This window comes from Loxodonta africana, chromosome 7 (genome assembly GCF_030014295.1).
Source record: "Loxodonta africana isolate mLoxAfr1 chromosome 7, mLoxAfr1.hap2, whole genome shotgun sequence".
NCBI classification, from domain to species: domain Eukaryota; kingdom Metazoa; phylum Chordata; class Mammalia; order Proboscidea; family Elephantidae; genus Loxodonta; species Loxodonta africana.
The window spans coordinates 2609024-2636749 of NC_087348.1; the positions used below are offsets into that span (position 1 = coordinate 2609024).

Genomic DNA, 27726 nt, shown 5'->3' on the forward strand with positions numbered 1-27726 from the left:
AGCCCCTCCCACCATGCCAGTCGGTCAACGGGTCCACAGCCCGAGCAACCCCTCGCAGGTCTCCCGCGGCCCGACCCCTGCCTGTGGGCCGCTTCATCTCGCCCCCCTGGTTGGCCCCCCGCGCCCCGGCCGGCACCCAAGGGTCGCTCAGAGTGCGCTCCAGGCTAACGTGTTCCAGCGCCGCTAGGCTGGCCCCGCGCGTGACCCAGGGCGACCCTCTTCCCTCTCAGCCCTCACTCCCTCTCCCAAGCCGCTCAGGCTGCACCGGGACGCTCCCTCCGAGGGTGGGAGAGTGGGTGCGGGCGCCCTACCCCGCCTCCCATCTAGGCAGCGCGGTTCTCGGCCTCTGCACCTGCCGCCCGTAGCTATCCTTCGCGCCCCGCTAGGGGGTCCGCACCCCACCGGGCCAAGCAGGTGGCAGGTGGGTACTGAGAGGGCGGGACCTAGCAGGAGAGATTGGACTTGGGTAGTGCGAACACGTGGGCGCAGGAGAGGGCGGAGCCCAGCAGGTGAGCAAGAACTTGGGGAGTGAGCAAGTGGGCGCAGGAGTGGGCGGGGCCCAGCAGGTGCGTACCGGCGGGCGCAGGCCAGGGCGCCCGGTGCGCGCCGGACAGCGGGGCGGGGCCTACTGTCGAGGCGGGGCTCGCCTCCCCCGGGACCAGTCCCGCCCCCGCGGCGGGATTGGCACACTGCGGCCACTGCGACCCGCGCCCGGCTCAGGAGCAGCTCGGCGCCGCTGCCCGGCCCCGCGGGTCCCGCTCGCCATGGCCGCGGCCTCCTCCCCGCCCCGGGGCGAGAGGAAGAGCTGGGACTGGGGCCGCCTGCTGGGCGCGCGGCGGGGCAGCGCGGGCCTGGCCAAGAAGTGTCCCTTCTCTCTGGAGCTGGCCGAGGGCGGCCCGGCGGGCGGCGCGCTCTACGCGCCCATCTCGCCCCCCGGCGCCTCGGGACCCTCGCCGCCCCCAGCCGGGCCCGCCACGCCGCAGCCCGCGCCCGCAGTCGAGCCGGGCCCGCGGCCACGGGTCAGCCTGGACCCGCGCGTTTCCATCTACAGCGCGCGCCGCCCGCTGCTGGCTCGCACCCACGTCCAGGGCCGCGTCTACAACTTCCTCGAGCGCCCCACAGGCTGGAAGTGCTTCGTCTACCACTTTGCCGTGTGAGTATCCCGGGGTCGGCGGTGCGAGGGGCGCTCTCCGCGTGGGTGGGGGCGCAAGGGCCCACCGCCACCTGCTGCCTCCCAGTAGCAGCCGGGGGAGGGAAGGCGTTCATGGGCAAACAAAGCAAGCTGCGGGGGGGCGGTTTGACCCTGTCAGGGTCTTGGTGTCTGGCGGTGGGGGGGGGGGCGCGAAACCCTGCACACGCCCTGTCGAAGCGTGGGTGTGTGTGTACAGTGGTGGGAGAACCGGGTGGGGGCTCTGGAGCTCAGAGGCGCTCAACTTCACCCTGGAGCCATGGTCCAGGCGTTAATCCTTGTGGGAGAGAACCTGTGCTGGCCGCGCTAGCCCTTGGCAGGGAGGAAAAATTCCCCAGGGGGAGCTGGGAAGGGGGAGCCCCAGAGGGGAGGGCCTGACGCTCCAGCTGGGGCAGCAACATCTCACACTCTCGGAGGCCCAGGCTCCCAGGGGTCTCCCCTGGGCTAGTGGAGGCTACTGCTCAGCCGGGTGGCCAGACCCATGGGGTTTTCTGGAGCCAGCATGGCCATTCAAGTGCCCACGGCCACCTGGGTTAGGTCCATGCAGAGGAAAACGTAGGGGCAGTTATTCCTCACCGGCCCGGGCAGGGGAAGGTCAGCCAGGTTCCCAGCAGTAAGTCTGAACCAGGTGTGCCTAGGAGAAGGGAGGGCGGAAAGCAGCCTCACCTGGCTTGTGGCTGCTGTCCAGGTGGTTCTGATTCGTGGCATGGCCTGCCTGAGGGCGGCAGAGCTGCCGAATTCCTGGGGAAGGGTGTGAGGAAGTTCCTGCCCCCCCACGAAGGGTCAGGCCACTTGCCTTGGTCCTTGCCTGGGGCCCTGCCCCCTCCGCCCTGGTGGCTGTACTTCCTGGCTGCCCAGCCAGCAGCATCTTGGTACTGTTCCAGGCTCTGGCCTGTGGGTCCTGGCTCAGCCAGTCTCTATGCTGTATGGGGGTGGGCGTCCTGTTTGTCCCTGTGCTTGGCTTAGCCTGAGCAAAGACAGACTGGGGGGCGCCGGGGCCCTGTTTCTCTGGTAGCCTCCAGATTCCCGGGATGCAACAGAAGTTGGGGTCCCAGCTGCTTGGAGCATCGTCTCCGTAAGGCGAGGTGGGTGTGGAAGCTGCCAAGTTCACCTCCCCTTCTTGCTCCTCCACAGGCTCAGGTGGTGTGGGGGTGCAGCCTCCTGAAGAGAGGCCTCCAGGGGCAAAAGGCAGGCCTTGGGGACTAGTGTGGCCCACAGGCCCAGTCTTAAAGCTGGTTCCCTACCCACAGCCCCTGTCCCTGAGTGTTGGCGGCCCCTGAGCCTGGGCATGGCTGGGGCAGCAGCAGTGGCCTGGCTTGGGGGTATTAGTGTGCAGTTGCCCCAAGGGACCCACTCAAGTGGGCGTTAGGCCCAGGTAGGGCTCGTGAGTACAGCTGTGTGCACTCCTCCAGGCTCCCAGAGCCCCTGAGAAGCCTGGGAGGCCAGGCAGGGCCAGCACCAGCCCTGGAGGAGGCCCGTGGGCTGGCTTTCCTAGAACCCTGGGTGCCAGCGCTGGGAGGCGGCAGGGGTTGCTGGGCTGTGCCTCAAGTGCCAAGCAGTCAGTTCGGCACAGCCCCCCAAAGGGCTGCTGCAGGAGGGGCCCCACTGGTTCCGCCTTGAGGATGTGGTGGCGGGCAGCGGCTCCACTGGAGGAAGAGGGCTGGGGACCAGAGGAAGTCTCTGTTTTCTTCCTGGCTGATTGTTTCACTCTCTGAAGTCAGCTCAGGAGTTCCCAGGAGCTGGGACAGGGCAGCTTCTGGGCTTCCCTGAGTGGGGTGACCTCGGGCAAGCTTCCCACTTGCGGCCCCCTAGGAGCCATTCCAGGCCCCGGGGATGGCTGTGGACGTGCTGTCCAAGTCCCCTCCAGGCTGGGTGGGGCTGGAGGGGGCCTTAGGAGTGTCTCCCTGGATAGGGCATGAGGCTTGTCTGGCATCCTGGGAGAGTATCCCAGGAGGGTGTCTCTCGCCCCTCATAGTCTCCAAATGCCTGCAGGGCCCCGGGCACTCTCTTTGGAGCTGGGATTGCAGGGCCGGCTGCAGCAGAGCAGACAACACCTGCTGCCCATTCATGAAATGGGGTGGACAGCCCCCACACCCCACCCCTCCCACTGTGAAATGGGGTGGACGACCCCTTTACCCCTCCCACTGTGAAATGGGGTAGATGTCCCTTGCCCCCGTCTACTGTGAAATGTGGTAGGTGGTGCCATGCCCCACCCCCTCCCCCTGTGAAATGGGGTGGATGGCCCCATGCCCCGTCCCCTCCCACTGTAAAATGGGGTGAGCTGCTGCCCATCCCCTGGTCTGTGCTAGCCTGCCCGGGGTTATGGCAGAGAAAGGCCTCGTCCTTGGGAGGTGGGTAGTGAAGGGGGGAGGATGTTGTCAGGATGCGGGCTGGCTTCAAAGGACAGGTCCTGGTGTGTGAGTGCTGTGGGGGGGGTTGCGGGGTGGCTGCACCCCCCCCCCCGCCCCCGGCACAGCAGGAACAAGTCAGGATATCCTGACCCTCCTTGGGGAATCCCTTCCCAGCCTGGGGGTGAGGGGAGAGCTGGCTCTTCCTGCGCTCCTCCTGGCTGACCCTGTCTGCCGCCCAGCCCCAGCTCCTGGTCAGCGTGGCTTCCTCCTCCCTGCGCCAATCCTCTCCCTCAGCATCATCTCGGTCAGAGACTCTTGGGAGCTGCAGCCCTGGGGGATGGGACTGCAGCCAAGGGTACAGCACCTACTGGGCACCTGGCACCTGCCTTGGTGCTGAGGGCACAGAGGTCTAGGCAGACCCTCGACCCTAGGGCCCCAGCCTCCTCGCTTATGGACCTATGGCAGGGAAGTGAGCACAAGGCCTGGGAGGGGGACGCACCATGGGCCTCAGGCTGGAGCAGAGCTGCTGCCCATCCCCTGGCCTCTGCAGGCTCCTGCATCCTGTCTGCCAAGGGGGCAGGGAGGCCTGTCCAGCGGTCCACACCCTCCTCTGTGGCTCTGGCTGCAGGAAGCTTCCAGCTATAGGAACCCTGAGGGCCCCTCCTCGCCCTCTGCCCTCCTCCCCTCCTCCCCCTCTGCCTTCCCCCCTCTCTTCCCCCCGCCCTCCTCCCCCTCTGCCCTCTGACTTCCTCCCCCTCCTCCCCTCCCCCTTCTGCCCTCTCTTCTCTCCCCTCTTCCTTCCCACTTTCCCCCTTCCCTTCTCCCCTCCAATCCTGCCCCCCCCCCACTTCCCTTTCTTACTCTTTCCCTCCTTCTCCTTGTCCCTCATACTTGTCCTCTCTCTCCTGTACCCTTCCCCATCCCCCCCCTCGGAGGTGCAGGATGTCATGTGGAGGCCCCTCCTTTGCCCTCTGCCCCAGCCACGGCTCTGATCCATTTGCCTGGACTAGGCCCAGGCCAACAGCCCTCGCCATGTGACCTAGGCAAGCCCTTCTCCTCTCCTTGCCTCATAGGAGGTGTGAGGCTGGCTGCGTGTTCTCGTGAGCACACCCACATCCCAGCCTGGTAAGCATCTGGCCCTTGCCCACTCTGTGGCTCCCTCAGGCTGAGTCCCGTGGGGCGGGGTGCTGAGAAGAGGGAATGGGGGCAGGTGAGGGGTAAACTCTTGACCAGGCTGGGTCCACTTGTCTCCTGTCCTGCCCTCCACCCTGACTTTCCCCAGATCTTTCCCGTGGCTGTGGCGGCACCTTCTTAGTTCCCAAGAACGTCCTGGTGACTTTGGCAGCCCCTTCATAGTTCACGTTAATCATTTATGGTACCAGATCCTGGCAGCCCTGGTGGTTCGCTGGGCTAATCCTGCTGCCTTTCCAAATTGGAGGTCACTCACCAGCCAGGGCACGCCCACTCTGTGGATCTGGGGGGTTAGGGCCTTAGACAGGGGAACGGAGGAGGATGGGGCCACATGGGGCTGCAGGCCGTCGGGTCCCTTTTGAGCCATCCCCTTTCAGGCTCCTTAGCCCTGGGATTCTGGGTAAAACTCCCAGTGCTGCCTCCTCTGGGCCTGGTCCCCTGGCTGTCCAGAGACCACCCCCTGCTGGCCCACTGACCTAGACACCTATGTCTGCTTCGTCCATGCAGGGACCACCTAATGGGGGCCTGTATTAGCTGGGGGCTACAGGCGTCCTTTATGCCAGGGTATTCTTCCCGGGAGAGTGGGCTGCCTCGTCACCCCAGGAGGTAGTGGGGGCGTCAAGGTGGTGAGAGAGCTCAGAATCCCCCAGTGTGCCAGGACCCCCCGGCACACTGGGGGATTGTCCACGGGGCTACAGAGCCCCTTGGTGACCAGATGCAGGACGTGGGATACTGGACGAGAGGGCCTGGCAGGAGAGCAGTGTTCACGTACAGCCGGGAGACAGGCCTCACGTCTGAGCGTTGCCCCCAGCCTGGGCCACCTTGGCCAAGCTCCAGAACCCTCAAGCCCTGTGTTCTCATCCATGGCAGACTCATCGCTGTCCTGGAACCTTCCTTGTAAGGCTGTACAGGGAGCTGCGGTGGCCAGGGTCCTCCTCATAGGGCAAGGCTGGGGGCAGAGGGAGGAGAGACATCCTCTCCACACCAGGGTCCCAATCGTTCCTGGGCCTTCACACCCAGGAGGCCAGCAGCACTGAGGCCAAGGAGGGGCTGGGGGTTTGACCTGGGGAAGAAAGATGTGGGGTGTCTCAGGTCTCCCAGGGGCTGCTGGGCACCGGTGGATGCCCTTCCTCTGCCTGGCTCCTGGGCGGAGCCAGAACATGGAGGCTGCAGGCCCTAGGTGTTGAGGGGACATGATCGTGGGGGTGCCGGGGTGGCGCTCAGGACAGCGGTGTGGCCTCAGGATGGGGCTGCTTGGCCCCCTCTCTGTACCGGGGGACCGCCGTGAGTCAGCTGCAGGCGGAGCTGCTTGGGGCTTGTGCCACCAGGGGTCGGGTGACCTGAGTCCAGAAAGCTAGCGTGTCAGGTGCTGCAGTGATTACCGCCACCTGCCTCCCAGCTCGCTGCACACTGAGCGGCAGAGACCCTCATGACCCCCATGGCCTGGTGGAAGGGGCCTGAGGCTGCCTGTCCTGTCTCTGGAGACCTCTGTCCTCAGGCAGCCTTGTGGCCGTGCCTGCCGCTGGCCCTTGAGGTGTGGCCCTGCACGTGATCCCTGCTCCCACCTAGCCCTTGCTGAGCGGCTCGCCCAGTGAGGGGTTCGGGGCTGTCGTCCTTTCGTGAATGACTTGCCACCTTTTCAGGGACAGGGATGTAAGGAGGCCCTGAGAGGGCAGCACTGCTGACCACCTCTGCCTCTCCTTGTCCCTGTCTGCAGTGGAGGGGCCGCCTCCCTCCTGCTCCAGAGTTCCCGCCAGGTGGACAAGGTGTGAAGGGGGCAGCTGCTTGCTCTTGGGCCTGCAGGGAAGACCCAGGCTCACCAAAGTGGGCACGAGGGATTCCACTTCCCCTTAGCGCCCCTCCTCCCAATATGTGCTGAGGCAACAGCCTGGGGCTGGGTGCGAGGTCTGGCTTAATGAGAGCCAGCCTAGTGTTCCCTTGTTGGTGGGAACCCGGGGCTCAGGGGGAAAGTGGTTTGGTTGAAGCCACGTTGCAGGTTTTGCCATCTCTTAGGCAAACCGTGCTTAACTTGTGAAATGGAGGGCAAACACTCACAAGTGTCTTTCTGTTAAACCCACATGCCCCACCCCAGTGCTGATGTGGAAACTCAAGTTCCCCCAACGTCAGTCACAAGAGGGCCGCTCACCTGAGGTGTAGCTGAGTCCTGCCATTTGGGTTCCGGGGACACAGAGCCTCTGCGAGAGGTAACAGGGCAGGAGCAGGGCACCCCAGCCAGGGCGAGCTCCCCAGAGAGCCCAACTGCTGGTGGGCGGGTAGGCAGGAATGGCCAGAGGGGCCACATGTGCTCTGCCAGCCCTTGCTCTGAGGTAGATGAGTCAGAGACTGGCCTCCCTGGGTCTTTGCAGGCGGCAGTTTGGCCAGCCTTCAGGGGAGCAGAGGCTGGAGCTGAGCAGGGTGCCCTTGGAGGAAGGCCTGTGGAGCACCCAGGCATCTGGGCGAGTGTTGTCTGTGTGTGAGCAGCCTCTGCCCGGCTTCCCGGCTCGAGGGGCCCAGGCCGCCCTTGGAGTTTTCAGGTGTCCTAGGTGCCTGGACTCTCAGCCCAGATGTTACTGAGCCTTGGGCCAAGGGTATGGATGAGGTGGTGTTCTGAACACCCGCAGTGCCAGGAGCTCTGTCCACTCCGGAGACCTGAGGACTCAGTGGGATGGACAGCTTCTCTGTGGTGGGCATGAGGGCATCTCTCCACCCCTCTGAGGCCTGGGGCCTTGTGGTGTCTTGCTTGAGGTGGTGCTGTCCACCAGCCGGTGCACAGCCTGTAGGCGCCTCCTGTGGAGGGGAGACCCCGCTGTGGGAGGTGGAACCTGGTTGTGGTGCCCCCGCAGGGCCTGAGCATCAGGGGTTCCGGAGTGGGAGCTGCTGCCCTCCTTACCTCCCTGGGGCCATGGGTGGCGATTTGGAGCCACCTGGCCAAGGTGATGCACAGCCCAAGGTGGAAATGGCCCCTGAGCCTTGTGGACCCAGTAAACGCAGTGCCATCGAGTCGATTCTGACTCACAGCGACCCTATAGGACAGAGTAGAACTGCCCCATAGAGTTTCCAAGGAGCGCCTGGTGGATTTGAACTGCCGACCCATTGGTTAGCAGCTGTAGCACTTAACTACTACGCCACCAAAGCATTGTCCTGGGCAGGTACACTTGGGCAGATCCCAGCCCTGCCTTCCCTGGTGCGTGGCACTGGGTAGGTGACCTCCCTCCCAACAGTCATCACTTACGGAGATGTGGCTGGCTCTGCACCCCGTCTCAGTGCTGAATGTTGGAGGTGGCTGCATGTGAGGGCTCAGCCCAAGGCCCCCAGCAGCCCCGTGAGTGATCGAGCTGAGTTGAGTCAGAGGCCTGGCAAGGGTGGTCATGCCATTGGCCTCAGAAGAATGGGTTCTAGGTCAACAAGCAGGCCACCTGCTCCTAGCAGATCTCCAGGGTATCTGTCTTGTTCCTAAAATAGCCCTGGAAGTTCTGCCATGGCACGTGGATTTCCCGAGCGCCCAGATAAGGCTGTGCTCATGCTGGGGATGCTTGGTCCTGGGATGGGTACTGGCAATACGGCTCCCTCTCACCTCTGCTGCCACTGGCTCCATTACACCAGGGCCATGAGAGGCCTGGGGATGGGCTCATTGTCTGAGGTGTACTTGTGTGTTTTGAGGGGGCAGGATGGTGGCTGAGGCCAGGCCTGGGTTCTCTCCAACCCAGATGGCATCTACTTCTGTTTGTGTGACCCCTGCCCCTGCCTCTAAGCTTCTAGAGGCTCAGGAATTTGAGGCCTTTGGCCACGATGAAATGAGGGAAGGCTCTTGTAACCATTCAAGGCCCAGCATAGAGTAGATGTTCTGGAGGGATGGGTGGACAGACAGATGGAGGGAGGAGGTAAGGGAAGGGGTGGAGAGATAGATGGATGCATGGATGGGGCATGATGTGTGGATGGATCGATGAATGGAAGATGTGTGAGTGGAGAGATGGGTAGATAGAAGGAAGATGGGGGATGGAAGGACTGGATGAAGGGAGAGAGGGAGGGAGGAAGGGAGGAAGGGGTGTGTGGATGGATGGATGAAGGGAGGGGGAGGGATGGTTGGGTGGGTGGATGGGGATGATGGAGGAATGGATGGAGAAATGAAAGGTGGATGGATGAATGGACAGATGGGTGGATGAGAGTGGTTAGATGGATGGATGGGAGTATGAACGGATGGATGGACAGATAGAGCAGTGGGTGAAGGAATGGAGACACAGTGGTGACAGCACCCACTAGGCACACTGGTTGGACTGTTGTGTAAGCAGGCCTGGAGGCAGGTGGAGCCTGGCCTGCCTGGATCCAGAGTGGTGGGGGTGGATCTGCTCTGTCGGCCTCTCCATGTGTCCTTGACCCACTTGGCCAAAGTGTAAGGCTTGAAAGGCAGCGGCGTCTCCTGGTCCTGGAGCAGCTCAGCCTGCTGTGTCTTTCTGGGACCCCGGAATGACTTGCAGCCCTTCCCTGGCTGCGGGGATCCTGCTGGCGGTTTGGGTTCTGGTCACTGGGGTTTGAGGGTCATCATGGCTGTCCCCGGGGCTGCCTGGTCACCGTGGGGAGGTGGGTGGGTCACTGGATGTAAGAGAGTGTTTGGGCAACGAGGTCAGGGTGAAGCCTTCATGGATATCCTTTGTCACCTGGTCTTTAAGCAAGGTGGCCAGCAGATCAGTGGGTCAGTCTGTGGGCTGTGGCCTCCAGCCCTGAGTCTCAGCTGGCCGCCCACCCAACAGAGCCCCAGCGAAGGCCTGGGTTCTGGGGTACTGTGGCTCTTCATGGTGCTGGTGTGGAGGGAGCCACACACAGTGGTCAGCACCACCTCTCTGACCAGCGTGACGGCCATCCCAGCCCCACATGTCCCAGAGAGACCCTGTGGCCCCACCCTCTCTATTCCTGAGTAGGGAACTCAGGCCATCTGCACTGGTCCATACTGCAGGCACTCTCTGCCCGGGGGTCCAGGGGTCTGGAGGTACGGGGAAGGTAACAGACAAGGCCTGCTCTCAGGGTGCCTACGGCCTGGTAAGGAGGGGGCCGAGGCAACGCTCCCATGGGAGGACAGCGGAGGGCTGAGGTGGGGAGGGCCTGGTCTTTTGAGGAGCAGAAGAGAGACCCTCCTCCTTGGGCTGGGACTTTGGGGCACATGGAGGGCAGCAGGGGACGAGACTGGGCCAGCAAGGCAGGGCCATGCAGTGGGCTGGTCAGGAGCTCCAGTTTCCCCCAGGCAGTGGGACATAGGCTGGGTGGGGGCCGGCAGCCGGGCAGAGCCAGGGCAGCTAGGACGGCTGAGCCAGGATTCCGGGCTCTGGCGAGTGAGACGTGGGGGAGGGGTGGATTCCAGGTGAAGTTCCTGGCTTGTCCCTAGCTTGCTTGACCTTGTGTGACCCCTCTACTGCCCTGGGTCCTCAAGAGACCTAGCCTGTCTTGCTGGGCGGGGGCAAACAATGAGGAATGTGAGGGGCTTTGCAGATACTGCCAGGTGAGGCCGTTTCTGCTGAGGTCAGGTTCCCCCTACCCCTTCCCTTGGATCAGGGACACCTGGGTCCTTGTGTGGTGCTCCGTGGAGGCGTGGCACCGCCGAGGCGGGAGCTGGAATGTTCTGGCTGTCCTTGGCACGGGGTGGGAGGGGCACGGGAGGGGCCCAGGGCAGCCCCACCTCCCGCTGTTATCAGGCCTCAGCTGGCAGGCTGCCTGCCACCTCAGAGTCACCCCGTGCTGATGGCCGCCACCTCCACACTCCTCCGGGGACGGGAGCGGGAGGTGGGGGGTGCTGGCGTGCTCTCTGTGTGGCAGAAACTGTGCGGAGGATGTTGTGTGTTTTAGCTCAGCCACATTTCCTGAGCCTGTGGTAGGGGGTAAAAGCCCTGGTGGGGTCCTCCAAAGAGGACACTGAGGCCCAGGGAGGACCACAGGTGGCCGAGACCTGAACCTGAGTTTGTGCAGCTCCGGGCTCGGAGCAGGGGTTCCCGGGTCCTGTGAGACCCCAGAGCATTGCCAACTTGGGGGGCGACTCAGCACCATGGCTGGCTGGCCCTGGCTAGCACCCCAGTGACCTCAGGGTCTCCAGGGTCTCCAGTTGTGAGGGGTAGGTGCCTGTATGAATTTCCGTGGGCTCTCACAACAAATGACCCAAAACTGGGGGGCTTAAACAACAGGAATTTATTCTCTCTCAGTTCTGGGGCCCAGAAGTCCGACATCAAGGGGTCTGGCGGGGCCATACTCCCTCCAAAGGCTCTAGGGGGGAATCCTTCTTGCCTCTCTCAGCTCCTGGTGGCTTCAGGTGTTCCTGGGCTTGTGGCCGCATGGCTCCAACCTCTGCCTCCGTCGTCACCTGCCCTTCTCCTCTGTCTCTGTGTCCAAATTTTGCTCTTATAAGGACACCCATCATTGGATTTAGGGCCCAACTTAATGGTGCAGCTGTTAACCAAATGGTCAGCAGTTCAAATCCACCAGCTGCTCCTTGGAAACCCAATGGGGCAGTTCTACTCTGTCCTATAGGGTCATTATAAGTCAGAATCAACTTGATGGGAATGGTTTGGTTTTTTGGCTGATCCAGTATGACCTCATGTTACCTTGATTCCATCTGCAAAGCCCCTGTTTTATAAAAAAAATCACGTTCCCAGGTACCAGGGGTTAGGATGTGGATGTATCTTTTAGGGGGGCACAATTCAGCCCACACAACACCTGCGGCCTTCCCACGTGGGGTTGTCTTCCTGGGGTTGCTGTATTAATCAATCACCAGGGAAGGGTCTTTCTCAGTACGAACTAGCCCCTGGGGTTCAGTGGTCAGTGTTGGAGTTTGGTTTTAAAGCAGGGCCCACAATAAGGCAGCCTGTGGAAAACGAACGGTTCTCGGTGGTGGGACAAATGGAGTCTGGGCTGGGCTGGGACTAGGGCCTGGCATGGCTAAAGCAGCTGAGAGGACATTTGGGGGCACTGGGTGATTGGGGAAACCCTGGCGGTGTAGTAATTAAGAGCTATGGCTGCTAACCAAAAGGCCAGCAGTTTGAATCCCCAGGCGCTCCTTGGAAACCTTATGGAGCAGTTCTTCTCTGTCCTGTAGGGTCACTGTGAGCTGGAAATGACTCAGTGACAGTGGGTTTAGGGGGGATTAAACTGCAGCATGGTGCTTGGCTAAAATATCAACAGATCTGGCCCCGGAAAGGCACTCGTTGGCGTAAAGTGGGGCAGTGAGCCTGGCTCCCTTGCTAAGGTTAACCCAAAGCTGGGAGTGCGAGGGGTGTGTCGGGAGTGTGGACATGGAGGGGCTAACGGTGGGCCTTCCTGGGCATGGGGGATAGGTTTATAACTTAAATTTTTTTGGGAGGGGGGAATTATACATAATAAGACATGCCAATTCAACACTTGCTATGTGTATAATGTTTCACACTCCTGCGACATACCGTATCCCACCTCCTTTTTATGCCTCTGGAGTTCATTGGATTTTAATGCATTAAGCCTCAAGGTGGGAGCCTTGCAAAATGTGTGAAACTCAAAAATTCTGAGTGGGAACCTCATTTCTGTGTGAATTGAGCATCGTCTTAGGTGATGCCTCCCGAGCGTGTGAATTTTCTAAACTTTTGACAGGTTTGCCTTGATTTGTGTGAGATAAGCCTCCCAGATACTATATTCTCTCGAGAATGTACTTACTATGAGACTAAATTATTGCCAGTCTTCATCAGTCATAGTGGCCATTTTCTTCTTTACATCATTCATTGTTTCCAGGTGTTACGGCTCCCTTCTTTTCTAGCTTCTGAGCCGTAAATAATGTCTTTCCAATAAGGAATAATGCACTGTGGTGGTACTTTTCGAGCGATTGGAACTCATAAATTATTCTTACCCTGCATTCAGTCTTCAGGCCCAATCCTTGCTTCCTCTGCGAGCAGGTCTGCAGTGTTCCAGGGCAGCTGTTTCTGCTTCTTAGCTGTTAGTACTGATTTGTTGTAAAGAAGGATTCAGAGTAGTGGTAATTTTCCTGAGATTCAAATTCTTTAGTTTTATTTATTTTGCCTCTAAGTACTGCTTTTGCACTAATGATGTATTGTAGTGGTAATTCTCCTGATTTAAAAAAAAAAAAAAAAAACAACGCTTTGGCTTTATTTATTTGGGCCGTAAGTACTGCTTTTGTAGTAAGGAAGAATGAATTCTACCATGTTTAGACAAGTTTCATGAAAAATAATAAAAAGGCTAAGAAGAAGACTGGAATAAAATGTAGGTGCAGTCATTGCCAGGTACCTTCACATTTAACGTTATGTTTTGCAAATTTTCAAGAAAAAAAAAAAACAAACAACTTTTATCTTTGACGCCTATCAGCAGGATTTATGTCGTCCAGGGTCCACTGGGACAGGTGGGATCCCAGATAATGGGCATCAAGATCCATAACTCATAATAAAAATTCTGAATTGGCCCTTTAATCAGCATGCCATCCCTGAGTGAAAACACACGGTGTCAACAAAAATTCAGGGAGAAAATAATTGGGTCTTGAAAGGGATAATTCGGTGGCAGTGATAACATTCTTTAAGTTATGCAGCATTTTCTGCTGGGTTTCTAACTTTTTGATCTTGCTTCTCTGGATTTTCTAATGTAAAAACAATACTGCTTTTTAATACAAGAAGGCTATTTTACTTAAAATCAGAGACAGACAACAGGAGGGTCCTGTGGCCCTGGGAGTGTTTTCTGGCTGACCCGGGCTGAGGAGGCAGTGGGCTACTGAGCTTGATATGAGGCTGGGAGGGGACTCGGCGGGGGGTGGGTCCCAGTCCCGACAATGGGGAGTTCCTGGGGTGGGGGTTAAGTGGGTGGTCTGGGTCCTAGGTCTCGACCTTAGGGAGCCCTGAGTGTGCCCTGCCTGCTGACTCCCGACTAGAGGTATCTGGGGTAGGAGAAGGTTCCGGAGGGGGTAGCATTGTACTCTCTGAGGCTGGCTGGAGGACTCTGTCGGGCAGAGACTGGGGTGAACCTGGGCAGACCTGCTAGAAGCCCACCTCTGCCTGGGCAGGCCAAGACCAGGTGCCATTGGCATGTGCTTGGGCAGCCCCCTCTGGACCCGGTCTGCACAGTGGCACCTGGGAGTTAAGCTCTCCAGGTGGGTCTGGATCTGGGTGGTTCCTGGTAGCCCCTGCCAGGCTTGTAACCTGACCTGTCCTTCCTGGGGAGCTGGAGCCAGTGTGGGGGTGTGGGGGCCACTCTCTCCTGGCTGGTGCCCCCCACTGGTCCTGGACCTCTCCCCCTTTGGTCCTGGTCCCCCATGCTGGTCTTACCCCGGTCCCACTGGTCCTGGACCCTTCTCCCACTGGTCCTGGTCCTGGGCCCCTCCCTCGCTGGTCCTGGCCCCCCCCCCCGGTGGTCCTAATACCCCTCCCTTGTCCTGCCCCCCCCATTGGTCCTGGGCATGAGCCTGCTGGTCCTAGCTCCTGCCCACTGGTCCTGGGCTTCCCACTGGTCTTGGGTACCCCTTTGCTGGTCCTGGGGCAGCTGTTCCCAGGGGTGAGGGGCAGGCCTGGCTGGCTATGGAGGCTGCAGCCCCTCTGCCCCTGGCTTGTGCTGGAGCAGGGACTCTGGGGCCAACATAGGCCTGGATGTGTGCCTGGCCTTGGGTACCATCATGGGCCTGTGGCATGTGCCCAGCTTCAGGGGCTCTGGGCCCCTGTGCCAGTCTTGCCCAGGGAAATACAGCCCCCAGGAGGACAGAAGTCCCCTTGGGAAGCTTGCTGCCAGGGCCCCTGCCCACCAGGGTGTGTATGGGTCTGCAGGGATGCCGGTCAGCATTGTTGGGGCTTCCTTCCCAGGTCTGTGACTTGCTCTCCGAGCCATACTGTGGGGTCTACTCAGCTGAGGTCTCTCCTCACAGGTGTGCCTTCTTCCCACCCTCAGGGGACCATCCTGTTCTCCAGGAGTGCCCAGTGGGCACGTGGGGCCCTCTGCGATCCATCATACCCTGGCTGACGCCACAGCCCACCTGACCCCCCGCCATGACTTCAGCCTCCCAGATCAAGGCCCCACAGGGACCCACTGAGCTCTGCCTCTGTGGCCTGCAAGACCTGGAAATCTGAGGGTCGCAGGGCCTCCAGCCCCAAGCCCTCATCCATATAGCCAGGGCAGTGGGGTTCTCTCAGCTGAGGAGCCCCTGGAAGGCAGATAGCAGCCTCAGGAAGCTGAGTCCATGTCCCAGGGATTGCCCGGAATATCCATATTGCATTGTAACTGTTGAGACTCCATTGCTGGAGGGTGGGATTTGGGGAGGACTTCTCTGAGCTGAGTGGGCCTGGGGGGATATCGGTCCCCCATCAGTGCTTGGGGCTTGTCTGGAGCCTCAAGATTGTCTGGAGGGTGCACGACCGGCAGCGGGACAGCAGAACCCCCCCACCCCCGTCCCTCCCCGTCCTTCCCCTGGAGACTCAGGGCCCAGGTGGACTTCAGGAGTGGGGCAAACGAGGGGCTTGGGCACCGCTGGGCAGCATGGGTGCTGGTTTGCGGCTTGTCTGGGCCCCTGCATGTCCCGAATCTTCCCGCTGAGACATGGGTCTGAGGGGAGGGTGCCTTCTGCTGCTGCCTGGGGTAGGGGGTTCAGAGGCATTGAACACTCCCTGTTTGTGGAGGTGGGTGAAGGTGGGGGCACTGCCTGCTGTGCCCACCCTGAGCTCCTCCTGGCAGCCAGCCTCCCACTCTGGATGCTGCCTGCTTTCTCTGGGTGCTGAGAAGAGCAGGACCACGTGTGCCCTGAAAGGCTTGTTCAGTGACCTCGCACACAGGTGAGGGGCTTACAGTAAACTCAGCCATTTGAAGTACATAATCTGATTGGTTTTGACATGGGTACACCCGTGAAGCCATCACTACAGTCGAGGCGATGAAGGCAAATGTCACCCCCAAAAGCTTCCTCATGCCCCTATGTGGTCCCTCCCTTCCTCCCTCCCTCCCATCCTCGCCCCCATCCCCAAGCAACCAGCTTTTTGGCACGGTGGTTAGTTGCGTTTTCTAGAGTTTTATATACATGGAATCACTTGGTGGGCACCTTCTGCATTTGTTTGCCGGCCACATCTCCCCCCCGTGAGGTATTGTCGTAAGTACACTGTGCTAATTTTTTTTTTTTTTTCACAGCAACATGTGAAAGAGGATTGGCATGGTGGAGCTTGTGAAGGTGACTCGTGGAGGGGAGGGCATGGCCAGTAAGCAAACACAGAAGGTGTACATCACCTGAGTAAAATTCAGCACTCTTTGTTGCCGTTAGGTGCCGTCGAGTCAGTCCTGACTCATAGCGACCCTGTGTACAACAGAACAAAACATTGCCCGGTCCTGCACCATCCTCACGATCGTTGTCATGCTTGAGCCCATTGTTGCAGCCACTGTGTCAATCCATCTCATCGAGGGTCTTCCTCTTTTTTGCTGTCCCTCTACTTGACCAAGCCTGATGCCCTCCTCCAGGGACTGGTCTCTCCTCTTTGGCTTCTTTCAATCAACATAACTGTCTTGAGATTCATCCATGTTGTTGGGTGTATCGGTAGTTCATTGTTTTGTATCTGGCTGTGCAAGTAGACCACACATTGTTTAGTCACCTGTGAGTGGACATGGGGTTCTTTCCAGATGTTGGGCCTTACAAAGGAAGCTGCCATGAACATTTGTGTGCAAGGCTTTACATGAACATGTACTTTAATTTCTTTTAGGTGAATACCTAGAAGTGAATGGCTGGGTCATTTGGTAGGCATAGGTTTAACTATTTAAGAAACTGCCAAAATTTTCTAAAGCAGCTGCATCATTTTGCATTCCCACCAGCAGTGAGTGAGAGTTCCAGTTGCTCCACATCCTCGCCAACACTTGCTGTGGTCGGTCTTTCGGTGAATGAGAGTTCCAGTTGCTCCACATCCTCGCCAACACTTGCTGTGGTTGCTGTTTCAGTGAATGAGAGTTCCAGTTGCTCCGCATCCTCGCCAACACTTGCCGTGGTTGGTCTTTTTAATTTCAGTTATTCTAATAGGTGTGTGATGGTATCTTGCGGTTTTACTTTGCATTTTGTGTGTGACTAGTGACGTTGAGCATTTTTGCCGTGGCTTGTCTGTCAACTGTATATCTTCTTTGGTGAAGTCTATTCAAATCTTTGGCGCATTTAAAAAAAAAAAATGTTGGGTGGTTTGTTTTCTCATTGATGAATTTGAGAGCCCTATGTGTTTTGGAGCCCTGGTGGTTCAGTGGTTAAGAACTTGGCTGCTAATCAAAAGGTTGGTAATTCAAATCCACCGGCTGCTCCTTGGAAGCCCTATGGGGCAGTTTTACTCTGTCCAATGGGGTTGCTGAGTTGGAACTGACTCGACGGCAATGGGTTTTTTTTCTTTTTTTAGTGAATTTTGGACCCAAGTCCTTTATCAGAGATGTGCTTTGCAAAGATTTTCTCCCAGTCTGTGGCTCCCCTTTTTATTCTCATAACAGTGTCCTTTGAAGAGCAGAAGTTAATTTATTAATCTGTTCTTTACGGATTATGTCCTTAGTGTCATATTGAGCAGTCTTTGTCTAACCTCAGGGCACAAAGATTTTCTTCTAGTTTTGTAGTTTGGGTTTTACATTTAGGTCTGCGATCCAGTTAGAGTGGTTTCTGTACCAGGTGTGAGGCGTGGATGGGAGTTCCTTGGTGCTGGTGGCTTTCCTATCATCCCAGCACCGTCAGTTGGGAAGGCCATCCTTCTTCCATGTGTTGCCTCTGGGGGGCTGTGTGTTGACCCCCCCAAACATCTGCCCCTCCCATCACTATAACCACCTTATCTTTTCCTCTCATCTCTCTTTCCTGGCAGCCTATGGGATTACAGCTGACCTCACTGCTGGGAAAGAGGGGACCTGGGATTCGAACCCAGGACTCTCTGAACCCTGAGCCCATGTGGTTTCCAGGGTCTCTAGGGGTTTTTTGCAGATGCTCCACCCCCAGTGCTGCTCTGGTAAGTAGCACATAGACAGGGCTTCACTCTGTACACTGTCCTTTCTTGCCTTTCTTCCTTCTCCCCCTTCTTCCTCCTCCCTTCCCCTCCAGCCTTCTTCCCCTCCTCTTCCTCCTCCAACCTCCCCCTCCCCTTCCGCCTTCAGATGCACCTTACCCCACCCCCCTGCCCTAGACATCTCTCAGTCCTGGTCAATGATTTTGGAGCCTTGGGGCTCCTGGCCATGAACTTCTACTGTTCACCTACAGGAGACCAAAGGTGGGCGATTGAAGCATCTGCAGAGGGGGCGGGGCTCATGTCCTATCTCACTGCCAGGGACATGTAAGAGGTCTGCGCACAGCAGCATCTCAGACTCCCAAGTGCATATGTTTGTACATGTGTGCATGTGTGTGTGAGCATTGTGAAAATGTGTGTGTGTGGGTGTGAGAAAGACCCTCACTCACAGGAGGGCAGAGCTAGAAGGGGACCCATGGGATGGGGCACTGGTCAGAGACCTGGGCTCAGTCCTGCCTGGCTCTCTGCCTGACAGATGACCTTGGCCCAGCCCCTGGTCCTCACTGAGCCCCCTTCCTTGTCTGGGGGTGCCTGGGAGAGCTGTACCTTCCCTGCCACCCCCCGGCTTGTTTTAGTAACGAATGTGATGGTGCTGCGAGCTTAGCCAGGTGGACTGAGGGGGCCCTGACCTTGTGGAGGCCTCCCTGGGAGGAAGGGAGGGGGTGACTTTCACAGTTCAGCACCCAGTCACCCGGGGCCCCCCCACCGGAGTACCTGAGGGACGTTGACAGAGTGACTTTTGGTGGGAGCGTGGGAGTGGGCTGGGCACCTAAAACACCTGTGTCACCTTTGGGGAAGACCTACCTGCTACCCCGCCCGCGTCCCTGCCTCCTGACACTTTTGGCTGGAGGGGTCTGTCCCCAAGGCCTCACCCTCCCAGCCCTCTCCCCATCCCTGGTTTGCTGCCAGTCACTTTGTGATTGAACCCCCGGAATGTTCCTCGCCGTGGCCGAGGGGTGGCTGTCACAGGACTAGGAGAGTGGTGACGGGCCGAGCCTGGCCAAGGAGGTGCTTTACTTTTCATTCCTTTATTCCTACCTGTGTTTGCACAACCTGTAAAGCCGGGAGGAGGAATCGTGGCTGGGGCCTGTGTTAGCTTGGGGGCCCAGGTCGGGGGCCAGGGCTCAGGTGGGTCGGTGGCTGCTGTAGGGACTGACCGGAGCGTGGGTGGGAGCAGAGAGGAGGCCTCGTGCTTCTCATCCTGCTCTGGGCAGTGAGGCTGGCCCTTGGAGAGGCGGGGGAGGCGGCTCAGGGCGAGCTCCACGCCCTCCCCCGGGAGCAGCCTGTTTCCGGCTGTGTCTGTTGCCAGGTCCCAGCCCCTGCTCCTTGCTTGGTGTGAGGCAGACACTCGGGAACCTCATGTGGTCCAGCTAAGTGGGTGTGTGGCCCGATGTCACCCTGGCAGCTCTGGCCTTTGTGGGGATTATGTCCAGCCGGGTGTTCAGGTCAGGCACGCTAAGGCTGTTCAAGGCTGATGGATCATTCTAGGTCGTGAAGACGATGGGTATCGTTACCGTGGCGTGGGCCTGGCACTGTGTGCAGGCGCTGGTCCGAGCCTGGTAGGTGGAGTTGGTCATAGGAACCTCGCCACAGCCCTACTTCAGCCTGACTTACAGGTGGGAAACCGAGGCACCGGATCCACAGCTAGCAAGGGGCAGCGCTGGACTGGAGCCCAGGCATCCGACTTCAGGAACAGCTGCCTTTTTTTTTTTTAATGTGTGTGCTTAAATGTGCATTTTTAAAAATTATGGTAAAATATAGATGGCATAAAATTTACCATTTTATCCCTTTTAAAGTGGACAGTTTGGTGGCAGTTAGCGGATTCACAGTGTTGTGCAGCCACCACCTCTCTCTGGTTCCAGTACATTCCTTCACCCCAAAAAGAAGCCCCGTACCCCTGGGCCGGCACTCCCCGGTCCCCTGCCCTAGCCCCTGGCAGCCACCCATCTGCTTTCTGTCTCTATGCGTTTGTCCTGGACGTCTCGTATAATGGGAATCAGATGGCATGTGGCTTTTTGTGCTGGACTTATCCCACTCGGGAGGTGTGCAAGGTTCATCCGTGCTGTAGCGGGTCAGAGCTTCGTTCCTCGTTAAGACTGGGTGATACCGTTGTGTGGATGGACCATGTTTTCTTTATCCACTCATCCATTGATGGACACCTGGGTTTTTGTACCTTTCAACTCTTGCGAATAGAGCTGCCATGAGCATGTGTGTGCAGGTTTTTGTTTAAGCACCTGTTTTCTGTTCCTTTGAGCATGTGCCTAGGAGTGGCCACTGACCAGAGCTGCCGGGGGCATCGCCAGGCAGCTGTTCCCGGGCGGGGGCCTCTTTGTGAACAATGCTTTCATAGGGAGCCTGGTCCCCTCAGACTTCCACACTCCGGGTCTGAGTGCAGCCACTGCTCCCCCTCTACGCCCACCTCAACCCTGTCTGCTGGGCCCCCAGGTTCTTCCAGCACTTCCTTTGTCGACGTCTGCCAAGCTCCCCACCAGAACGTCCCCCCATTTCTCCTGGATGAAGTCTGCTCTCTGATAAGAATACAAAGTGAAAGCAGCTCCCCCCCTCCCCACCAGGATGGAGGGCCTCTGGGGGCCCAGGCAGGAGGGAGCCAGACTCAGGCAGGACTGCCTGGCCGCCTGCTCAGCCACCACCCGCCTGTCCCCCATGGGCCGCCCTTTCTTGACACCGAACTTCAGGATCACCATCACAGCCACCGTGGCCTTCCTTCCTCCCTGCCGCTCCCTAGAAGCTTTGCTTCCACCCAGCGATCTTGGCCGTCTGCCTCACTGCTCCTCGGGGACCCACACCCCAGCCCCTCCTTCCTGACGCTCACCTCCGCTTCTCCCACTGCTTTCTCAGGGGACTTGCGCACTGTCCTCAGCCCTCCAAACAGGAACAAAACTGAGGACAGCCTGCCCCCCAAGTCCGCACCTCATCCTGCCGCCTTCTCTGTCCTTCCCTGGACGGCTGGCCGGCCTGCCTGGCAGGGCTGTCTCCACTCACCCTTCATCTCACCCAAAGCCTGTGTCTCAGAATCCATTCAAAAATCAAATCTTCACTGCCAATTTGAGCTCAGGTGTAGGCTGCTTATAAAAATCATAAAACCAAGTATGTTCACAATATACCAAACAAAAAAAACCAAACCCAGCGCTATCGAGTCAATTCCGACTCATAGTCTCATAGCGACCCTGTAGGACAGAGTAGAACTGCCCCATAGAGTTTCCAAGGAGCACCTGGCAGATTCAAACTGCCGACCCGTTGGTTAGCAGCTGTAACACTTAACCACTACGCCACCAGGGTTTCCTCACAATATACAGCAGGTATATAATAGCAATTAGAGACGAGAAGGCTTTTTAACAACAGATTTAGAAAAGGTTTTAAATTTGACAGTGATTCATAAAAGTATATTCCAACAAATTTGAAAAGCTTTGTAAAATGGGTGTTTATTTGGGAGAAGATATCAAATTAAAATCGAATTAGGAAAAAGTAGCACATCTCAGTAAGTATGGGATGAACTCGAAACATCGGAGTCTCTGCCACTGGCCTGGAATGTGCCGGAAAGCAAGGCAGACGGAGGGCTGGGTGCCCACTGGAGCAGCCTGGCAAAATGCCCATGGGAGACTCTGGATGCTGGCTGTGTGGTCACCGTGCTGTGTTTTCATTCTGTATATTTGGAAAATTTCAAATGCGAGATTAAAAAGTATTAGAAAATGATTTTAAAAATCATTAAAATGATTTTTAAATCTTTTTCTTAGCTCCAGAAATGCCCCAGGGCGAGACAACCCCCCTACATTCCCAGCCTTGGGGTCAGGCGTGCACCCACTGCCCAGTGAGCTGTGCGGCCTGATGGGCAGGCTGCCCAGCGTGGTGTGTAAACGTGATGCTGATGTGAAGACCTGGCAAAGATAGCCAAGAAAGAGCTACAGACTAGTCACATGTACAGACATAGATACAGAAAACCCTAAATAAAATAAAGAGCAAGCTAAATCCAGTACTACGTTCAGAACGATCACGTGCAAAATAATGCTAGAGATAAAAATTATGCCCAAAAACCAAACCCAGTGCCATCGAGTCAGCTCCAACTCATAGCGACCCTATAGGACAGAGCAGAACTGCCCTATAGAGTTTCCAAGGAGCGCCTGGCGGATTCGAACTGCTGAGCCTTTGGTCAGCAGCCGTAGCATGTAACCACTGCACCACCAGGGTTTCCAATGGATTATAGCTCATGAAATAAAATAAGAATCCAAGAGGCCATCCTGACATATGTGCGTGTGCGTATGTATCTAGAAGAGAGACAGTGGTGGTTCAGGGGTAGAATTTTCGCCTTCCGTGTGGGAGACCCTGGTTCAGTTCCCAGCCAATTCCTTCCCTGCACAGCCACCACCCGTCTGTCAGCGGAGGCTTGCATGTTGCTACGATGCTGACCAGGTTTCAGCAGGGCTTCCAGACTGAGATGGGCTGAGAAGAAAAGCCTGGCGATCTCCTTCCAAAACTCAGCCAATGAAAACCCTGTGGATCACAACGGTCCGTCCGATTTGTAACCGATCACGGGACGGGCACCGGACCGGGCAGCGTTTCCACGGCAGCTAACAACACCACACACACACATATATGAGGGAGAAGGGCAAACGTGTCCTTGCAGTTGGATGCCAGCTAACCAAGGGGAAGGCAGGATGGGGCTGGAAAGTCAGCAGCGGGTGCCCCAGTACTACGGAGAGAAGAGTCACTCTCCGAGTACCTTCCGGCCACGTACTTACTAACTATAAAGGGAAAAACAGTAACTTTCCGGGGCGAAACCTGGCAGACGCCACCTTAACCAAGTGGGACAGGCTAACTCCTGGTGCCTCCTGAGGGGGCGTCCTGAATCCAGTGTGTTCCTGCATCTAAACGTGAGGAAGCATCAGACAAACCCCAAGTGGGAGACACGCTACAGAGTAACTGGCCTGAGCTCATTGTCATGGTCAAAAAATGCAGAGAGTAGGGGACACTGAGTTTCTGTTAAAAGGAACCCCGGGGGCACAGTGGTCGAGCGCTTGGCTGCGAACCTAAAGGTCTGCGGTTTGAATCTACTGAGGGCGAAAGATGTGGCAGTCTGGTAAATTACAGTGTGGGAAACCCTGTGGGGCGTTTCTGCTCTGTCCCCTGGGTCGCTGTGAGTTTCTGTGAAGGGCGGTGGAACATTTGGAAACAGGTGATTTTCGCAGAGTGTGGTGAACGTAACCAGTGTCGCCGAACTGTGCCCGTAGAAACTGTTGAGTTGGCTAATGTTTTGTTATACGGTCGCGTGTCACTTAACGTCCACAACACGTTCTGTTAAATGAGACGTTATGTGATTTGGGTGTGGCGCGAACGTCATCTTATACACTGAGCAAAGCTTCGTGGGATACGTTTTGTTTCACTTCCAAATCGATACTTGTCCTTTGCCTCCTGCTGCTGCTATCGCTGGCGCTGCTTTTCCTGCAACCATGATGTGCTTCACGGTAATACTTTCCACAGATAATGCTACAACTCTCAAGAGACGAGCAATACGCGAGATTGAATGCTGCTGCCCAGGGGTCAAAGCGTACTGTTATATGGTGAACTTTTTACCGTAAGTAAGGAAAGCCCGTGTTAAAATAATGATAGAAAGCACAGTAAGCACGTGAGGCAGGAGCATAAGCGTTTATCACGGCCGTCGAGATGTATGTGTTGTAGGTGACATGCGTGCTGTGTGTGTTGTAGGTGACATGCGTGCTGTGTGTGTTGTAGGTGACACGCATACTGTGCCATTATACCCCTGGCAACACCATTGCCTTGTATACAGGAGACTCGAGACACACGTGTGTGTGCGGCAAGCTGTTGCGTTCGCTACGTCCAGTTCCGTCCACCACATCCCATTCTCCTGTTGGGATTTCTGAGCCCTCTCATAACCGTGTGGCAACACATACATGTATCGGTTGGACGTTGCCCGAATGGAAGTTACGTGGCACATGACTGTATACATTTTTTACTACAATTTAAAAAACGCAAAGGAAGACTGAAGACCTCTCCGGAGTAAAGGAGACCAAAGAAACGGGATAAGTAAATGGAACCCATGATTCTGGCTGGACCCTGAGCTGGGAAAACGAGAGTACCAAAACCATGGTTGGGATCATCGGTGACGTCCAAATCTGGGCCCTGGGTGAGATAACGAGAATCGGTGCCCGTTTCCCGATTTTGACCACTGAGCTGTGGTTATTTATAGAAGGGAATGTCTTTGTTCCTAAGAATATACACTGAGGTAGTTATGGCAAAACAGGCGTGGTGTCTCCAATCAACGCTCAAAAGAAGAAGGTGACAGTGGGGAAGGGAGAGGGAGCGCGGTAAAGCAGGAAAAACGCCAGCGTGAACCACTGGTTGAGTCTCGGCCGACAGTGCTTGGGGGTTCTGCGGACTATTCTGGTAGCTTTTCGGGGAGCGTGAAGTTACGTTGCCTAAGTGAAAAGTCGCTGCCCGTAACTGCACGAGGGCAGAGCCTCTTGCTTGGATGGACACACACTGAAAGGACACCTGGCATCGCCGGCCCCCAGCAGAAGCACGTGGGGGCGCCCGTAGCTGCCGGGAAAGCTGCTGGTTATCTCCTGGCTAAGTCATACCGAGATGTTTTTAGATTAGTTATTCTGATGCCAAAGCTCAGGGATGCTCGTCATGGAACGTTTAGAAATTTTGAAGAAGAAAGTTACTCATCGTTCTATGTCCTGTAGTTGCCTGCCATTGGGGTATTTCCTCCCAGTCTCTCTCTTTCTCTTTTTTGGTCAATTTTTATGTGTGTGTCTTGGTTGTCTACTGCTGCTGTGACAAATACCACAAGTGGGGGGATTTAACAAACAAATTTATTTTCTCACAGGTTAGGAGGCTAGAAGTCTGAATCAGGGCGCTGGCTCTAGGGGAAGGCTCTCTCTCTCTCTGTGTCTCTCTCTCCCTCTCTGTCTCCGTCTCTCTCTCTCTGTCTCTCTCCCTCTCTGTCTCTCTGTGTCTTTCTCTCTCTGTCCCTCTCTCTCTGTCTCTCTCTGTGTGTCTCTCTCTCTCTCCCTCTCTGTCTCTCGGCTGTGGGGGAAGGTCCTTGTTTCTTTTCAGCCTCTATCTCTTGGCTCCTTGGTGATCTTCCTGTGGCATGGGGGTCCCCCCCTTCTTACCTGCTTGTTTAATCTCTTTTACATCTCAAAGGAGATTGACTAAAGAAGCACCCTACCCTAATATTGCTCATTTAGCATAACAAAGAAAACCCATTCCCAAATGGGATTACAACCACTATAGGAGTTAGGATTCAGGGCACGTATTTTTGGGGGATGAAATTCAATCCATAACGGTGTGCACCGGGGACCAATCCCTGCCGAAGGGCATCATGCTTGGTGAAGTAAAGGGTCAGCGAAAAAGAGGAAGACCCTCAACTAGATGGATTGACATAGTGTCTGCAACAATGCGCTGAAATATAGCAAGAGCTGTGAGGGTAGTGCAGGACTGGGCAGCATCTCATTTGTTGTACACTGGGCGGCTCTGAGTCAGAGCTGACTCGACGGCACCTAACAACAACATGTGTGGATGTATGTATGCGTGTGCGTGTGTTTTTTCTAGGTTACCGTGTGTATGTGTGCCTGTGAGTGTTTGAGGGCATGTGTGCAGGCCCACAGCTAGACCACCCCCTCCCAAGCTCTGCGACCATTTGCTTAACCCATATGTACCTCAGTTTCTTCATCTAGGAAATGGGTATAGTGAGAGTGCTTGCCTTTCATGGTTGTTTTGAGAATTAAATGAGCCCCTTGTACAGTGTACATGGGTTAGTGCCAGCTCAGAGGAAGCACTCAGCAGAGGTAGCTGCTAATATCACGTGTGTTACGTGTCGTCTCCTGGGCACGTTCGTGTAAATGATTGGTGAGACGGGCTTGGTGCTGGAAAACTCTTTTGCATCTTTTTATCATTTGAGGTAGCGGGAGTGTTTCCGCCATCATCTGTTCTTCTGTCAAATCAGGAATTTCAGCGGCTGGATAGTGATTCTGGTTAGGTTATTGAACGTAACTTAATCCACTCTTTCTCTTTTGTTGACAACTGAGTTATTTCCTCTTTTGCTCTTATAAATAGCCCTGTGATGCAAATCCTTCTACGTTCATTTTTGCCGGGAACTCAGATTATTTCCTTGGGACACATTTGAAGGAGAGAGCCAACAAGACCCGAGGGTCTCCGTGTTTATGTGCCTCTGACACCTTTAGCCAATCTGCCTTCCGCTTTGACGCTAGACACTTTGTTGTGGTTGTTAAGTGCTGTCGAGTTGGTTCTGACTCATAGTGACCCTAGGTATAACAAAACGAAACACTGCCCAGTCCTGCGCCATCCTCACAATCGTTGCTATACTTGAACCAACTGTTGCAGCCGCTGTTATTTCTTTTTTTCGCTGACCCTCTACTTTACCAAGCATGATGTCCTTCTCCAAGGACTGGTCCCTTCTGATAACATCTCCAAAGTACGTGAGATGAAGTCTCATCATCTTCGTTTCCAAGGAGCACTCTGGCTGTATTTTTTCCAAGGCAGACTTGGTCGTACTCTGGCAGTCCATGGTATATTCATTATTTTTCACCAATGCCATAATTTAAAGGCATTATCCTAGTCATCTAGTGCTGCTATAACAGAAATACAAGTAGATGGCTTTAACAAAAAGAAATTTATTTCTTCACAGTAAAGTAGGCTAAAAGTCCAAATTCAGGGTGTCAGCTCCAGGGGAAGGCTTTCTCTGTTGACCTTCTCATCAATCTTCTCCCAGACTAGGAGCTTCTCCAGACAGGGACCCTGGATCCAAAGGGTGTGCTTTGCTCCCAGCACTGCTTTCTTGGTGGTATGAGGTCCCCAACTCTCTGCTTGCTTCCCTTTCCTTTTATCTCTTGTAAGATAAAAGATGGTGCAAGCCACACCCCAGGGAAACTCCCTTTACATTGGATCAGGGATGTGACCTGAGTAAGGGTGCTACAATCCCACCCTAATCCTCTTTAACATAAAATTACAATTGCAAAATGGAGGGCAACCACACAATACTGAGAATCCTGGCCCAACCAAATTGATATATACATTTTTGGTGGGACAGAATTCAATCCAAGACAGGCATCAATATTTCTTCGGTCTTCCTTATTCGTTGTCCAGCTTTCGCATGCAGATGAGGCAATTGAAAATACCATGGCTTGGGTTAGGCAAACCGTAGTTCTCAAGGCAACATCTTTGCTTTTTAACACTTTAAAGAGGTCTTTTGCAGCAGGTTTGCCTATGTCATTTGATTTTTTGACTGCTGCTTCCATGGGTGTTGATTGTGGATCCAAGTAAAATGAAATTCTTGACCATTTCATTGTTTTCTCTGTTTATCATGATGTTGCTTACTGGTTCAAATCTTGGTTTCTAAGTGCCATTCTACAACAAAAGGGACCAGGGTTCCTTGGAAACGCAGCTGACTTCAGAGCTGGGGCCAAGAAAATATAATTCAAGCCTGGGGCACAACACTCTCTCTAAAGCCATAAAAAGTTTTATCACGAAAACCTTTGGCCATTTTTATAAGGCAAAAATGCGATTGTTATGTGTCCTTGAGTTGATTCTGACTCATAGCAACCCTATAGGACAGAGTAGAACTGCCCACAGGGTTTCCTAGGCTGTGATCTTTACGGGAGCAGATTACCAGGCTTTTCCTCCTGCGGAATGGCTGGTGGGTTAGAACCGCTGACTATTCAGTTAGCAGCTGAGTGCCAACTGTTTGCCCCATCAAGGGACCACCAGAGCCCCTCCCCCCACCAAAAAACCCTGTTGTGTTGAGTCAATTTTTGACTCAAAGTGACCCTGGGTGACGGGGCAGAATTGTCCCTTAGTGTTTCCTGGGCTGTAAAAACTCTATGGGGCAGTTCTACTCTGTCCTATAGGGTCGCTATGAGTCGGAATCGACTCGATGGCAGTGGGTTGGTTTAATCTTTATGAGAGCAGATTGCCGAATCTTTTCTGCCACGGAGCTGCTGGGTGGCTT

The 27726-nt window shown here is 55.9% G+C and overlaps 1 protein-coding gene across 4 annotated transcripts in view; it reads left to right on the forward strand.

The window, feature by feature from the left end:
* Positions 1–764: 764 nt before the first annotated feature.
* KCNQ1 (potassium voltage-gated channel subfamily Q member 1) overlaps positions 765–27726 on the forward strand; it is a 361871-nt gene continuing 334909 nt past the window's right edge. For 3 of the 4 annotated variants that reach the window (XM_064287583.1, XM_064287584.1, XM_064287586.1), the window contains exon 1: positions 765–1153. In XM_064287583.1, the coding sequence (XP_064143653.1) occupies positions 765–1153 (389 nt within the window). Of the gene's footprint in view, positions 1154–16277; positions 16683–27726 lie in introns of those variants that run through there. The other variant, XM_064287585.1, reaches the window with a different exon arrangement.